Raw genomic sequence first — 17,307 nt, 5'->3', positions numbered from 1 at the left:
CGAATATAGAAAAATAGATGGGGATTGGGATTAAGAAGAGAGGAACTTAACAGACACCTATTAGTTTATCCTTCAAATGAATAAACTTGATCGGACATTTTTATGAAAAATTTATTTGATTTCTGGAGTTTGTAGATTTTTTTTGAATAATTATGTTAGAATAGTAATTGTTGCTTTTACCATCATCATCTGAGTTTGAAATGAGATATACGAGAGAAAAAAAAAAAATTTGCTGGTCCTGTGGAATTAAATTTTATGGATGCACGTCCATCTGTTATGTGCTCGACTCCTACTGTAGGATCGGTCTCATGAAGCTCAATCACGTGGAAAAACTAAGTCGGAGAGTATCAAAAACAAAGACATGAAGTTCAAGCAACGCAAACATCGAATGTAAGGATTATTCATGCTACGACGATGACAACTCATGACCCACTAACTACGACACCGGACGGGCCGTACGCGCAATGCAAGGAAACCAAACAGAAGTCCAGCGATCAGTCGCCGGATATTTCACGCTTTAGTTCCGCGGTAGTCGGTCGGTAGCAGCTTGATCACAGCGTCCCCAATCGTGAGCTCACCGATTCGATGGACCAGCGTGACCACCAGGTTCTCGGCGTCGTCGGCGATGATGGCTTCCAACAGGGAGGTAATCCCCAGCTGGAGGAAGCCCTTACACTCGTAGTCCTTCTTGTGCGGCAGCCTCACAAACGTCCCCGCAAATTCCCCGTAGTCGGGCCCGGCCTGGTCTTCGTAGGGCTTCGCGATGTATACGTCGAATCGTACCGGCCCCTCGGTGTGGACCACGATGTCCGTGATCTGCAGCACCTCCACCTCATCCTCCTTCTCTGCGTTCGAGCGGTTCTTCTTCGGCCTCCGCACTGTCACTCGCAGCGGCGTCTTGGACAGCTCCCTTGGCTCCGGCCCGAACGGCCCCACACTCACCAGAGACGGCTCCGTCTTCGTCTTCTCCTTGGTCTCCGTGCTTTTCACGCAGGAGATATGCAACCATGGTATCGGCACTTCTTCGTACGTGTACCTAAGCTTGTCCGGCGTCAGGCAGTCCCTCACCTGGATTCCCACGTTTTTTTTTTTTTTTGAAAAAAAGATATTGATGTCGATATTAATTCTTTGATCTGAAATATAGACGTACGCACTTATCTGATAAGTAAACAAGTACAAACAAATAAAGGCAGCGTCAAACTTTAACCATTGGTAGTAAATTACCCTGTATTTTCTTTTTAAGTTAAAAATCCGTCGTTGTAATGTATACAGCAACGGAAGAAGAAAAGCCCATTATCTTTGCAGCAATTAAAAGGAAAAAGTCAGCAAAATGGTTCCACAATCTAAGCAACTGATTTCTATAAACATTTTTTTATAAAATATATCAAATTGAAACGAAAAGATGGTGGTATGAGTGGTTAATTAAGTAATTACCTTGACTCGGACAATTTGCTCGTTCTCATCGTAGAAGATGAAGGTGGAGTCGAGCCAGTCCGGGTCGTTGAACTCGATCTCGTAGCCACGCAAGGTGCGGTAGATGTGCCAGAGGCGGTCGACGTTGGCGTGGTGGCTGAAGAAAATGCAGTCGCGGGCGGCGGTGGCGAAGTCGCCCATGTCAGTGTGGGGAGGTTCTGCCATGCCCACCCAATTGTGGATGGCGTTGTGGATGCACTCCAGCCTCCCTTCCCCCTCGCAAGCCTTCTGCCCGGCCCGCAGCGGGTCCCCCATGAAGAGCTTCGCCAGCGGCAGGGAATCCTTGAACGTATGCTTCATGTGGCACAGGTTGGCCAGCACCTTAGCGTCCCTCGTCTCCCCGCCGACCGCGTAGTCGACGATGTCCGGCGGGTAGTGGAAGGTGTTCCGGTTGCGGTCGTAGAGAGGTGACGACGTGTCGGCGGTGAAGATCTCAGGCATCGTCATGCCGTCGGGGGAGTCGAAGTTCCAGAAGGGGAGGGTGAAGGTGTCGTCGTCGATGAGCTTGCCAAGGATGCGCTCGTAGAAGTGGAGGTAGTAGCGGTGCCAGGGGAGGAATAACCAGCCGTGGTGGATCTGGACGGGGACGCCAGGGAAGCCCACCTGGTCGTAGGCGTCGTTGCAGTATGCGCAGTGAATTAGAGCCTGCTGGTTGAAGTTCCAGGGATGGTCGTCCGGCAGCTCCTTCATTCTCCTCACGGCCTCCTCGTACTTCTCCATGTAGTCTTTGTCGTTAATCACCTCCTGGGCGGCACGCCGCACCCGGAGCGGCGTCTCCGGGAAGGTGTAGTCGACGATTTTGGGTCTGGTATAAGGAGGGCAGCATTTGAGGTAGTGACCCAGCGCCGAAGAGCTGGCGTCGTGGCACTCGCAGAGGTCCGGGGGCATGACCGGATCCGCCAGAGCCATCTTGCCTGCTGCTGCTGCGCCGCCGGTCAGCCCGCCTAGCGCGATCAGCACGTCGCGCCGGTCCATCAGCAGCGATGACGGTGGCGGCTGCCGGGCGTCACCGTTGCTGTGGCAGGAGACACGGGACCGGATGAGGCGGCGGCACGGGGCAGCGCCGGAGCGGCGGTCGTGGAGGGGACATGCGGAGGGGGCGATGGTGCTCAAGAATCCTACGGTGGTGGACATGTCTGCAGCCTGAGATCATCATGGTGCAAGCAACTCCATATATATAGACTTCTGCAGCTCACGAATCTAGCTTGTTAATTGACGATACGTGTGGACACGGTAGCATTGAACTAAGTTATACGGCCATTAATGGAAAATCAGGAGCATTGAACTAAGTTTTACAGCCATTAGTGGAAAATCTGCAGCATTGAACTATGTTTTACGACCATTAATTGAAAAATTTATATTGCTATTTATTTAGCGGTCCTTCCGTGGACTCCCCAATAATGACGCACCATCCATCTGTTTCATTTTGGAAATTACGCACGTCTACGGATGCATAAATTCCTTCTCCTTTTGGTTATATTCTCAAGTACATGTGTTCCAGTTTTGGAATCGAGGTTTGGGTGGGGTTTAAGCTTAGCTTGTTTCCCAATCGGATGAGATCAAAGAAGCCTGTCACTAAGCTTAGCCTAAGCTGCTTATGAACGGTTCGATTTACTTGCGGTACTTTTCCTGATAATATATATGGAAAGCAAGAGCTGATAGAGGGCATGACTTATATAGCTTCAGAGTTTGAAGGAGAAGAGCGTGAATTTTGAAAGATTGGTCTAGTTGCATTCTTTTGGATTATTTCTCTTTTCCTATGTCATTACCTAAGACAGGAATCACTAAGATCATTTTGATAGAAGAAAGGTGGCAGTATGACATCTAAATTTCGGGAGGGATCTGATGGATTTAAAACCTCCACTACAAATGAAAGGATATCTCCCGACGGTTTTTTTGGTCCCTACCGACGCTTTTACCGACGCTTTTCCAGCCCACGCACCCCAAAGCGTGGGTCAGATGTCGGGCAGGTGGGCGTGGGTCCGATTTTTGCCGACGCTAAGAGAAAGCGTCGGCAAAAACAGAGCTTTCCCGATGCTAATAAAAGCGTCGGCAAAAATAGCTTTTCCGACGCTTTAAAGCGTCGGAAAAGCCCAAAGCATGCCCAGTTTTGCGTTTTTGCCGATGCTTTAAAGCGTCGGAAAATGTATTTTGGCCGACGCTTTAAAGCGTCAGCAAATGTATTTTTTTAAAAAATAAAAATACGAATGTAAATTATAAAAACGCATTATAACAATATGAACCTGTATTACATTTACATTGACACAAACATTCAAATCAACAATCTTTGAGATTCAAATCAACAGTCTCAGGCAGCTAGTTTATTCATACTGACATTTTGCTTTTAAAACAACAAATGAACTGCCTCACTTTTATTCATATGCTAAAAAGAACTGCCTCACTTTTCATTCTAGTATATACTTTCATCTCATTCCTTTATTCTTTGGGCTCCGTGGGGCTGCTTTTCTTTTGTTAGATCTAATAACATGTTACGAGTACAGCACTTTCTTCCTATATGTATCAAGTAATGGGAGATTACCGATCCACCGCAGCTGAGTGCTGCGCACGGCATGGCCCATGCAATGTCATGGTCATCCTCTGGGAAAAATATCTTCATTACCTGCACCTTCCCCTTGAACTTGTGATCCTCCAAGATTCATCAAAAAGCCTTTACTGAAGTTTAGAAATGTCATTTCAGGTGAAGCAAACACTGGCAAGAAATTTACATAGTTGGCGACGATGGAGAGACACAAAGATGCCCCACCCACCATTTGAATGAATAAAACAATGAACCAGTCTGAGCCATCCAATGGTATTGTCTTTACATGCGCTGGGCATTACATAGCAGCTGCAGTTGAGGTGCACCTTCAGTGCCAAACCCACTACCATGTGGCTTCTTTGCTCTCAAGGATGATGATGAGGGAATGGCAAGAGCTCTTGTAGCTGCAGTGAACTAGGAGATTGATAGGATCCAACCTGCATCTCTCTGGAAGGCTGAGGAAATGTGGATGGAGGCTGAGCACAGGGAAGCAGGGATGGGTCCTGCAGCCTCATGGACTGCCATGCGGGAATACCAAGAGGCGGCCTGTATTGGGCCACATGCGCTTGCCATATCTGCTGTAGTTTGCCTCCAGCAACAACAAGTTGGGGTCCATAAGGTCCATAAATTGAGTTGCCAATCTGGTGTGGTAGCTGCAGCTGGACCAGATTAGCAAACAATCAGCACATGGACGAATTTGTGAGTAACAATTTATACAAATGAACATATCCATGAAAAGCGGAATATCATCAGCTAAAGCTCAACTGAAATTAGAATTTGTCCCTGAGAATAGTGTCATCTATCACTGACCCTCTTGAGAAAAAATAAACTATATAGCTACAAAATCCAAAAACAGAGGAAACATAAAATAGAACCAAAAAGAACCATTGTAGTTTAGTTCCATACCGTGGTTTTTATTTTTTCTACTTCTTCCATTATTTCTTGGAAGGTTAGCCCAGTCCAGTCCTGCAAAAAGAACTAGTTAGTGCATGTGTAAAGGAGGTTATATAAACAAGAATTTCAAGATAAAAAGGTGTACAATTAATCTATCAGGTAAATGTGATATACTGACAAACTTAATGTAATAATAACTTCTCATGCTTATTAACTTGTTTAACATGTCATGTGAAATAATCTAAGTTGTCATCTTCAGATTCAGAAAAGATATGGAAAAAATTTAAAAAAACGTCAGCAACACGCATTATCAATTTTTGAAACTTATTAGTATTTCTTAGTTGTTTTTGCAATTTCCTTCCATTAGCCTTTTTTACATGTCACAAAAGCCTTTACAAGTTCAGTATGCAGTCGATGTAATCAAAAAAATAATATTACGCTCTCCAAATATTCAAATAAACCTTTGGAATTGTACAAGTTTGGGCATGGAAAGCATAACATTTTTGGGCTAATAACCAGTCTATGATTCAGACAACTTGCAATCTAACGTTCAATATATAGACATGGTAAAGAGATATGGAGTTTGCAACTAACATCTTACAGCTGCATAATGCAAAACTCATATAAGAATCATGTTGCAAAACACAGAAAGCAAAGGAGCTAAGCACACAGCAGCAAAACACAGAAAAGTAATAGCCAATACACAAATCGAGAGAACCAATCTGATGGATACATCACACTAGAAAAAATTGCTCAAGTTTCTCAGCTTATTTTGGTACTAAAATTCAACTTTAGTTGAGTACAAAACCCGTCTCATTGCTGTGTATATCTAAGATTTCAAACTGACAAAGATGACCGAATCTATCTTTTCTTGAGTAAACTACAGCAGAGTTAAAAGAACAGAAAGGAAATAAAAAATCAATCACCATGACCTTAAAATGTTCTGCAACAAGCCATGACTCAAAGGCTGAAAAGAGTAGAGATGTTGCGATTCCTCCCAATACACGTCCCAACATCAAAACCTTGTACTCTGGAGAATGCTTGGTGATACAACTAAGAATATAAGCCATGCAGTAGGTCACAGAAGCCCTCTTCCGACCCCTATATTTGGACGCATCAACCGCAACAATCTTATTCAAACAATTCGCTCTCCCAACAGTTAGATTCCAAAAGAAAAAGAAACACCACACATGATAAAATAAATTCATATCAGAAATTCCAATCTTCAGTCCATTACCTTCCCCATTTATATGATCCCAAGAAAGAAAGTCAATTCAAAAGCTCAACCCAGAAATACTCTTGCCCCCAAAACAACATCGACTTCCGTTTATAATCACAACCTGACATTCTTGACCTCAAACTCCATTATCGATCCTAATCTAACTACATGGACCACTACAAGTGAAAGTGTGAACACCATAGTTTAACCCCTCTAGAGAAACCCGTACACAAAATCAATTCCCGATTTTTCTTTCTCCTTTTTTTTCCTATTTGCTTTCAAACTTTACCACCACTTGGCATTGTCGTGCAGACAGTTTCGGGAACAACGAAACGGATTTTACCCAGATGATCATGTCTCTAAGAACTACTTCAATTAAATCAGATCGGAATCCAAAATCGGAAAAAGAGCACTCATTTCACTGTAGGAATCACATCTACCAATGCAACCAAAAATAAGCATCAAATGATCAAGAAAAAAGGCCCAAAAAAGGCCAAAAAGCACATCAATCAAACCAAATTCATCATCCAACAGAATCGATAACCCAGAGAAGGCTATCACCAGATCGAAAACTTGGGAGTTAGAATGAAACAAGAGATTCCTGCAAGAAAAGCAAGCACGAAGGGTGTTTCCATACCTTCGGTGGGGGATTCGTGGAGAGATACCGGAGTAGGGTAGGGGGAGGGAGCTGGTGTTCTTGGTGTGGGTTGTGGGGGAGTTTGATTTTAGGTGCGGAGGAGGCGGCGGAGACCGGAGAGGACAAGGGTGGCAGTTCGTCGCCGGAGAGGAGGAAGGAGGAGAGGAGCCAGGGCTTGAGATCGGGATGCAGAATGAGGAGGGGAACGGGCTGCTTGTTTTTTTTAAAGTGAATTTGAGTTAGGACGACGCGTATACGCGTCGTCGTAGGCCACAATCTACCACAACGCTAATTAGCGTCATCTATGGCCGACGCTTTTAGAAAGCGTCGGCATATATTGGGGCTGGACCGAAAATCGCCGATGCTTGTAAAAAGCGTCGGCAATAAAAGGTTGGTAAAACCCTATTTTCTTGTAGTGCTCTGATGGCAATGGTTAAACTCATAAACATTTATCCATATCAGTTATCACATCATAAGATTAGGAGGTTAGTAATGCTTAATGATTTCCCACTTCCCCTGATTGTGGCTGGATGAAACATTATTGACTAGACGCTGACATTGTACTGTAATTGTTGGAAGTGTCGTTAACTATAAATTAATTAAAATAAGTTTTAGAACACTACAAAAAAATGGGGCATTAGCGATGCTTTTTTGGGCCATTACCGACACTTATAAGCGTCAGTTCCAAAGCGTCGGAAAAGTGTCACCGAGTGGAAAAAATATTTTCCTACGCTTTCAGAAGCGTCGGAAAATAGCGACGCTTTACCGACGCTATTTAGCGTCGGTAATTACCTATAATTTAGCGACGCTTTTTAGAAGCGTTGCCAATGAATCACCACTCAATGACGCTTTAAAGCGTTGCTAATTCCCACATTTAGCGACACTTTAAAGCATCGTTAATTTAGATACCTCTTCGTGATTTTAACGACGCTTTAAAGCATCGTTAGGTTGATTTTTTTAAAAAAAATTAAAACTCTATCTACAAACTCAAATGCATACACAATAAACGCGAAGAGGTATCTAGTGTCACAATTAAACATATTTATCTAAATATTCATATTGTCAAATTACATTCATACTGTCAATTTACGTTTACAATGTACTTCGAAAGACATAAAAAAAATACATATAAAACTCCTAAATAAAAGCTATCAGGGGTTGATGGCATCATCATCTCTACGCGCAGATGAAGTATCAGAAACCTGTAAAAAAAAACTTAAGAAGTTAAGAATACGAAAATTATTAAGCTCACTAAAAAAAATATGATACTTATGTAAAATATTCAAGTAGATGTAGTTATTTACCTGAGGTGGGACAAACTGATGCAACAAAGATGTAATCTGATCAATCTGAGCTCTCAAAGATTGTATCTATGTCTGATGGCTCTGCTTCAACTCTTGTATCTCTACCTTCAGATCATTAGCCTCTGTAGTGCTACTACTCTATCTGGCATCTTGAGTATATCTACCCACTGCAGACAACTGAGTGGGGGTAACTCCAATACCATAACCCCTCACTCGACCATAACGCTCCAAGTCCATCAATTCGGTAAACACCTGAGCTTCGATACATCTGGTGTTGCCGATTGAAGATGATTTCCCGATACGCTCTGAAATAAAGGATGTAGCCTTGTCCTATATCTCTCAAAAACAATCATATTAATTTTTGAAAAATTAAAATTCATAAAAAATTATTGTACAAATCATTAATGAATACATACAACTATATCTCTCAACTCCTTCCGGACAAAGCTGCTATCTCGGTGAGTGTGAGTCATCTTATAGAACTCCAACTCACCAGGCTCCCTCCCATGATTTTCTATCTACAACAAAAAGTATGTTGGAAGTGCTACATATCATGATACATGCTATATGATACAAGAGTTTCAAAGAGTTTCAAAGAAACTTACGAATTCAGCTCTAAGCCTTGCATAACTCTTTGAGCCTGAAGTGTGAAGAACTGTCTGAGATGCTCGTGCAGCTCAACCAATGTCAGCATATGTCTACCACGAAAAAAGTAAATAATGTAATATATTAAATGTATTAAACATTATATAAGGTATTGAGAGAGTATACACAATCTGTCCTCTCTCGAAAAATCAATAGTGAACAAGCTCCCTCCACCGATGAGGGTATACATCAGGAGAACAAACACGAGCAACCTCCTCCTCTGTCATACTCTCTTGCTTCCAGTCGGCCTTCAATTTCGACTTATATTCTTTCCATTTGTGGTTGAGGAACTTTAGCACCCAATCATAACTCTCTGGAGGGAGCACAAGCTTTTTCTATACCAAAGTAAAAAATGTTATAACAATGTTAAATCGAAAAATTAAAATTGTAATAGTAAGCAAATTAACATACATATCAAATTAACAATATTAAATTCAATTCTTTACCTGTACAACTTTAAGAAGCTCAACTATTACGAAGGAAGTATATCATTCTACTTATAATAGTTGAGCGGAAACAACTGACCCCTACGCGCAACCGATCTTAGGAAACTTGATAAAAGGCTTCCAGCCTTCTTGATGGCTGCCCTAGTTCGTTGCATCCGACGATAATGTTCTCATCCTCACAAAGCTGCCACACATCCCTTGCTCAAGAGGAACCTCGTGTCGTCCTCACTCTCAGCTATCCATCTATAAAAAAATAATAAAATATCCATTAAAATATTGGAGGCAAATTAATTAAAATAATTAGATTGTAACAGAACTTAATATATGAACTTTAAATCAAATTATCCTGGATCTGCAAGTCATCCATAACCTCCTAGCCTGGGTAATCATGGCTCTCTGCAGGCTCGTACTGAGACTGGAACTCACGCTGAGACTCGGTCTCGTGCTGCTGGGGCTGCTGGAATTGCATGGACTGAGCAGAAGAAGATCCCACCTGAGACTGCTGGAACTCCACATCTCTAAATCATTTTTCTCGGGGCATTTTGTACCTAGTATGCATGCACGAAAATGAATCAATATCAATTAAATAATAATTAAATACTAAATGAATTAGTAATAAAAAATAATGATTCAATGTATACATCGTAAATTTTTCTTACCATTACGAAACTATATTCTCTCATTGTTTATCAATCGGCACAATATTAAAAGGCATACACTGAGTATAAGTCTCATTATCATCCTCTTCCAACCCCATTATGATGCTAACCCCACAAAATTTACTTGTATCTCAGAGACCGACCAACTCCCGAGTCAATTCAATAATTCTGTAAACCAACTTCTCCTCAAAAGGAAACAAAATTCACAAATTCTTCTACCAACTAAAGCTGTATTTCCAAGAATGTCGGAAAGTGTTTCAAGGTCCTCTTATCCTTTCTTTCTGCAGCCTGTCAGTTTAACAAACAGATCCTCCTAATCTCATTAACAAATGTCATAAGAGTCTGACAGGATTATAAAATGGTACGGAGATAACTATAATTTAATGTTTTGCACCTTGACAGGTATTCTAGACTGTTGTATTTCTCCAAGAAGGAAAAACCACAGGGGACTTTCTTTTACCTTGCCCAGAAAGACACTTCTCAGAGCCTGTCACTACGACCACCCACAGCTCCGGGCCTCCTCCGCATTTAATCTATTTAACACACTGATAAGGTCACAGCTGATATAGTTAGACATTTAACATATCCTCCAACAACAAGGCATTATTGGCACGACCATTATCCGGAGACACCTTTATATTGCATGGTTGATGATAATGATGTCTTCTACTGTAATTGTCAAGGCATAAACATCGCAAGTAAATAATATAAGAAACATAAGATTAGATTTGTAGAAGCAAGAAATGAACAAGGCAAGAGAATTAGCATTTGCCAATGGTTCTATGGGCAATCACCAAATATCAGAGGATAGAGAATACACAAAGATTATCACTTGTCAGAATGTAGATATTAATTGAATATAGATATTAAACAAGGAGCTATTGAAGTTCATAGAAATTCCTATTGGTATAAAATTAAACAATAGATCTAATATTTTTCACCCATGATGTTGTTGTCAAGGAGCTATTGAAGTTCATAGAAATTCCTATTGGTATAAAATTAAACAATAAATCTAATATTTTTCTTTTTTTGTGGTGCAGTCCTAAGTCCTCACAGAATTTTCTCTACTAGGAATTGTCATAAGATGTAGAATCATGGAGGAACCATATTTTCTTTGGCCAAAATTATCTGGAAGCTGGTCGCCTCGGAGAAGAGAATTTTTTTTTTCTTTTATCGCTTTTCAAACAGTGTCCTAACTGTTGGAAATAGATAAACTTAATTGTGCATTGATCCAAGAGATGTTATTTAAGACATTTGTGTTTCCAAAAAGACCTTTTATCTTACCTATGAAATTTACTTAGAATTCCTCTTCATGAGTAAAACCGAAGTGTCATTCTTAAATATGACTCTTAGTATTTTGTATAGAGGTTACTTGAAGGGTTGTAAAATCTCTTTATAAAGGGGTTGTTACTTGAGTCATTTTGTATTGAAGAGAGTTGCAGAAATTTAATATAGAGTAAAATCCTCTTCATTCCTTAGTGAAAAATACTGCAATATTCTTCTCCTCCATCCACCTCTTCAAAGTGGTATCAGAGCAAGATCATGGCTACCGGAGTGCTTCCCATTCCTCATCTTACCAATACCAACTATGAAAATTGGAGTATCCAAATGAAGGCGTTGCTTGGATATCAAGATATTTGGGACATAGTCGAAAGAGGCTATGTAGAAGCCGAAGATAGAGATATTCTTACGGCGCAACAACGAGAGACTTTGAAGAAAGACAAGAAGGCTCTCTACTTCATCTACCAAGGCCTAGATGAGGCCGCTTTTGAGAAGGTTGCTAGTGCTACCAATTTCAAGCAAGCATGGGAGATTTTACAAAATTCTTACAAAGGTGTAGAAAAGGTGAAGAAGGTTCGCCTCCAAAGCTTGAGAGGCGAGTTTGAAGCTTTGCAAATGAGGGAGTCCGAAGTTGTGTCGGACTATTTCACAAGGGTGTTGACCGTTGTGAACCAATTGAGGAGGAACGGCGAGACACTTGATGATAATCGGGTCGTGAAAAAAATCCTACGATCCTTGGACCACAAATTTGATTATGTTGTGGCGGCCATTGAAGAGTCCAAAGACTTGGACACTATGACGGTGGATGAGCTTATGGGTTCACTTCAAGCCCATGAGCAAAGAATACTAAAGAGAAGACAAGAGCCATTGGAGCAAGTTCTACAAAGCAAGCTCTCCATCAATAACAAAAAGGAGGAGTCAAGAGGCGAAAGTAGCCAAAGAGGTTGTGGTCGTGGCCGAGGACGTGGTCATGGTAGAGGCCGAGGTGGATCTTATGGTCATGGTAGAGGCCGTGGTGACCACAACAATATTGAGGAAGGCAACCAAAATCGTGGAGGAAGAGGACAAAGAGGTAGAGGCCGAAGGTATGACAAGGGTCAAGTTCAATGTTATAATTGCAACAAGTTTGGGCATTATTCTTTTGAGTGCTATTCTAATCAATCTAGTCAAGTTCATGAGAAAGCCAATTATGTCAAAAAGGAAGATGATGGAGATGACGTGCTTCTACTAGCATGAAAAGGAGGAGATGCCATCAATCAAAATATGTGGTATTTGGACTCCGGTGCAAGTAACCACATGTCGGGGCACAAAAAAATTTTCATGGAGCTTGATGAATCGGTGAATGGCCATGTCTCATTTGGAGATGCTTCCAAGGTAAAGGTGAAGGGCATTGGTAAGATACTTATTCAACTCAATGTTGGAAGCCAATAGTTTATTTCCAATGTCTATTATGTGCCTGATATGAAAACCAATATTCTTAGTATTGGGCAACTCTTGGAGAGAGGATTTGATATGCAACTAAAGGAAGGAAGCTTCTATCTAAGGAAACAAAATAAATTGATTGCTCATGTTCCTATGTCAAATAACCGCATGTTTGTGTTAAACATAAATCATATTGTTGCTAAATGTCTAAGTGCATGTATGAAGGATGTATCTTGGCTTTGGCATTTGCAGTTCGGACATGTAAACTTCGGTGCTCTAAAGCTCCTTTCAAGTAAAAGAATGGTGAAGGGGCTGCCTTATATTGATGTCCCTAATAATATATGTGAGGGGTGTGTTCTTGGCAAACACTCAAGGAGGAGCTTTCCAAAGAAGTCTTACAACAAAGCAAAAACACCACTTCAACTTATCCACACCGACATTTGCGGACCAATCACTCCAAGCTCATTTGGAGGTCGTCGCTATTTTCTAACTTTTATTGATGATTTCAGCAGGAAAACATGGGTGTATCTCTTGAAGGAGAAGTCAGAAGCATTTCAAATTTTCAAGGAGTTTAAAACTTTGGTGGAGAATCAAAGTAGCTATCCTATCAAGGCGTTACGATCAGATCGTGGTGGAGAATTCACATCCAAGAAGTTTGAAGCTTTTAGCAAAACTCATGGCATTTGGAGACCCTTGACCGCTCCATACTCACCTCAACAAAATGGCATCGCCGAAAGAAAAAATCGGACTATACTTGACATGGTCCGAAGCATGCTTAAAACAAAGGAGTTGTCGAAGGAGTTTTGGGGAGAGGCTGTCAATTGTGCGATCTACTTGCTTAATAGATGCCCTACAAAGAACTTGGAAGAAGTAACACCACAAGAAGCATGGAGTGGATACAAGCCTGACATCTCTCATTTGAAGGTGTTTGGGTGCATAGCTTATGCACATATTCCGGATCAAAGGAGAAGCAAGTTAGATGATAAAAGCGTACCATGCATCTTTATCGGGTACAATGCAAGATCAAAAGCTTATAAACTCTATGAACCAAAGGAGAAGAAAGTCATTGTAAGCCGAGATGTGGAGTTCCAAGAAGACGGCATTTGGAATTGGAGTACTAACATGGTGATGATACAAGATGAAGAACAGATCAAGGAGCAAATTAGAGAGCCAACACCACCTTCATCTCCTACTTCATCAGTTGAAGATGTTTCAACACCACTAAAAATAAGAAGCATTCAAGATTTATATGAGGTGACAACTCCCTTAAATCTTATTTGTCTTTTTGCTAATGAAGAAATAATTTCTTTTGAAGATGCTATCAAAGATAAGAAGTGGAGGAAAGCCATGAATGAAGAGATAGAAGCCATAGAAAAAAATGAGACATGGGAGCTTACTTCTCTACCAAGGGGGCTTGAACCAATTGGAGTAAAGTGGGTTTACAAAGTCAAAAGAAATCCACAAGATGAAGTGAAGAAATACAAAGCACGACTTGTGGCTAAAGGCTACAAGCAAAAGGCCGAAATTGACTACGAGGAGGTTTTTGCTCCCGTTGCTCGAATGGAGACCATTCGCTTGGTGATTTCTTTGGCGGCTCAAAACAAATGGAAGATTTTTCAACTTGATGTCAAATCAGCCTTTCTTAATGGCTATTTGAATGAAGAAGTGTACATTGAGCAACCCAAAGGTTATGTCAGAAGTGGACAAGAAGATAAAGTGTTGAAATTAAAAAGGGCGCTCTACAGTTTGAAGCAAGCACCTAGAGCTTGGAATTCAAAAATTGATACTTATTTCAAGGCAAATGGGTTTGTTCAATGCCCCTATGAACAAGCTCTCTATATCAAAGAAAAGGATGGGAACAAATTACTTGTCTCATTGTATGTTGATGATCTTATCTTCACCAGCAATTCTATACAATTGATCAAAGAATTCAAACAAGCAATGGCGAAGGAGTTCGAAATGACCGACATCGAACTTATGTCCTACTTTCTTGGTTTAGAAGTGAATCTCTTTCTCAAGAGCACTATGCAAAGGAAGTGATTAAAAGGTTCAAGATGGAAGATTGCAATCCTATTAACACACCAGTGGATTGTGGTGTAAAATTGTCCAAGAATGATGAAGGCAAGGTGATTGATCCTACACTCTACAAAAGCTCGGTAGGGTGTTTGAGATACTTGACATGTACAAGACCGGACATATTATATGGCGTTGGTTTGGTGAGTCGGTTCATGGAGGAACCAAAATTATCTCATTGGAAGGCGGCAAAGAGGATCATACGTTATGTTCAAGGTACTCTAAGCCTTGGCTTATTCTATTTTTATTCTAATAATTTTCAACTTGAAGGCTATTCTGATAGTGATTGGGTGGAGACTTGGATGACCGAAAAAGTACTTTCGGATTTGTATTTTTTATGAGTAATACGGCATTCTTATGGATGAAGCAAGCGATTGTTACCCTCTCAACTTGTGAAGCAGAATATGTTGCGGCATCTTCATGTGTTAGTCACGCAATATGGCTAAGGAGCTTGCTAAAAGAGATTAATATTGATCAAAATGAAGCTACACAAAATTACATTGATAGCAAGTCGGCAATTGCTTTAGGGAAGAATCTAGTTTATCATCAAAGGAGCAAACATATAGATGTTCGTTTTCATTCAATCCGGGAGCATGTGAAGAACAAAGATGTGGAGCTTATTTATGTGAAAACTCATGATCAAGTTGCGGATATTTTTACTAAACCACTTGGAGTTGATCTCTTCAACAAATTCAAAGATTTGCTTGGTATGAAGGATGGAATACAATTAAGTTTAAAGGGGGGTGTTGGAAATAGATAAACTTAATTGTGCATTGATCCAAGAGATGTTATTTAAGACATTTGTGTTTCCAAAAAGACCTTTTATCTTACCTATGAAATTTACTTAGAATTCCTCTTCATGAGTAAAACCGAAGTGTCATTCTTAAATATGACTCTTAGTATTTTGTATAGAGGTTACTTGAAGGGTTGTAAAATCCTCTTTATAAAGAGGTTATTACTTGAGTCATTTTGTATTGAAGAGAGTTGCAGAAATTTAATATAGAGTAAAGTCATCTTCATTCCTTAGTGAAAAATACTACAATATTCTTCTCCTCCATCCACCTCTTCACTAACTGCTGCAAATCTGAAAAAGAGAAGCTGCTTTTTCTTGTGGTTTGTTTTCTCTGTAACCTGACTGATAAAATACCATGTTCTGGAAATACTCGTGTTTCATTCACATACATGAAAGCAGCACCAGACAGGTGGCCTTGTGGGTTGTTTCAGAAAATTACAGAATTGGTGCTTGTCCTATGTGATTTGCTGCGAAAGCTTGGGTGTCGGATCTCAGGTTCATTGAGATGTTTGATGTCTGATGCATGATGCAATGCGTGCTTGATATGAAACAAGAAAATCTAGAACAAAACTCCTAACCAATCCGATTATAAAACAAAAGAAAATCCAAAACATCCAAAATTTAAAGATCGAAGCAAGAGAAGAAGATCCCAAACCTGGCTTTGACCTTGTCCTTGCCGGCTCCAAACTTCAAATGCCGTGTGAGTGCTCTGCGGTGGAGGAGGAGCAAGTTGTCCACTGAGAGGAGGCCAATGGAGAGGGGGAGGAGGGAAAGGAGATGCGGTGGAGGAACGCGATTTAGAGTCGGTCAGCGGAGGAGAATGGCTGAGATCGGTGAAAAGGGCTGAGGAGGGAGGGGGTCGGTCGGCGTGGGTTAGGAATTTAGGGCTATGGAGGGAGGGGGTCAATCGGATTTTGTTTTGGGGAGGAATGAAGTCCGATGACGCTTATAAGCATCGTCTTATTTTTCTCTTACGCCGACGCTTATAAGCGTCGGTAATGGGCCGCTGACGCCGACGCTACACAAAGCGTCGGCGGAACCTTTTTTTTCCGACGCTTTTTAAAAGCGTCAGCATTCACTGTCGCAAAAAAAAATTGCCGATGCTTTTATGGCAATATAGAGTCGGCAAAAATCTATTTTGTTGTAGTGGAAGAAGACCATGATTTTTTTTTTTGGAGGCGGCCAGGACCATCACACACTTTCCTCAACACCATATAATGCACAAAAGACAAAAATTAAAATCTTTGACATACTGTATATTGGATCTGAAAATGGAAGAGCATCTCTCAAGTTAAAAATGGTTCAATCAATATGAATTTCTTCACTTCTTTAAGGTTTAATAGAGAAATTATGGTTTAAAGATATTCTTTGGGTAAGACTTCTAGGATTTAACATCTCTTTTGCTTTTCTAATTCTAAGCTGAATTTCCAGCTATCAACTATCAATAAAAATGAAAACATTCAGATAAAATTAAAACTAGAAGGCGAAGAAATGGAGGGATCCTGGCCTTCTTATAAGCTTCATATCTCCTGGGAATTTGACTAACACCAGGAGCGGAGCATCTTAGCTTCCTCTGGAGATTGCATCAAGTTAGCACCATCCTTCTTATTCTCAAGGACTCCAACAAGATCATATATTTTACTATTGTTTTATGCGACCTCATTTAAAATATTTTTTAAAAAATTCCTTTACAACTATATTGCACCACCACCATTTCCTCCTTCAGACAGAGAAATTCAAAGAAATCCATCCTTGCTCTTCAAACGGTCTCATATAGCATTCAAACGGTCAATAGTTTCAAGGGACATAAGTAGCTTCGCTTTCCTGGCTATGCATTCTTATGGCAATGAAGCTCATATCATTTCCATTTCACAAGGCACAACTCTTGATCATATTTACAATAAAATAGTGGACAGATAGAA

At 40.8% G+C, this 17,307-nt stretch overlaps 1 protein-coding gene and 1 long non-coding RNA gene across 2 annotated transcripts; both read right to left on the bottom strand.

Moving 5' to 3' along the window:
- Positions 1–312: 312 nt before the first annotated feature.
- LOC103721493 (polyphenol oxidase, chloroplastic-like) lies at positions 313–2,607 on the bottom strand. The gene is made up of 2 exons (XM_008811734.4): positions 1,435–2,607; positions 313–1,068 (listed from the first exon to the last, which is right to left on the bottom strand). Exons 1-2 carry the CDS (start codon positions 2,605–2,607, stop codon positions 511–513), a joined length of 1,731 nt encoding a protein of 576 aa, XP_008809956.3. The 3' UTR covers positions 313–510.
- Positions 2,608–4,128: 1,521 nt separating this feature from the next.
- LOC113461308 (uncharacterized) lies at positions 4,129–6,977 on the bottom strand. Its single transcript, XR_015971123.2, has 3 exons — positions 6,763–6,977; positions 4,919–4,978; positions 4,129–4,671 (listed from the first exon to the last, which is right to left on the bottom strand). It is a non-coding gene; the product is annotated as an uncharacterized LOC113461308 (long non-coding RNA).
- Positions 6,978–17,307: the final 10,330 nt, after the last annotated feature.

This window comes from Phoenix dactylifera, chromosome 11 (genome assembly GCF_051530095.1).
Source record: "Phoenix dactylifera cultivar Ajwa chromosome 11, Ajwa_hap1_PhDact_Kaust_v1.1, whole genome shotgun sequence".
Classification (NCBI taxonomy): Eukaryota; Viridiplantae; Streptophyta; class Magnoliopsida; order Arecales; family Arecaceae; genus Phoenix; species Phoenix dactylifera.
Note: the sequence above shows the minus strand (reverse complement) of the source record. Positions and strands in the feature narration are given on the sequence as shown.

What these genes read in the sequence shown, in the direction of transcription:
- LOC103721493 (XM_008811734.4), bottom strand. Translation starts at nt 2,607, where the DNA reads ATGTCCACCACCGTAGGATTCTTGAGCACCATCGCCCCCTCCGCATGT. An exon ending in AGCAAATTGTCCGAGTCAAG is followed by an intron (nt 1,069 to 1,434) that starts GTAATTACTTAA and finishes GTGGGAATCCAG; the next exon opens with GTGAGGGACTGCCTGACGCC.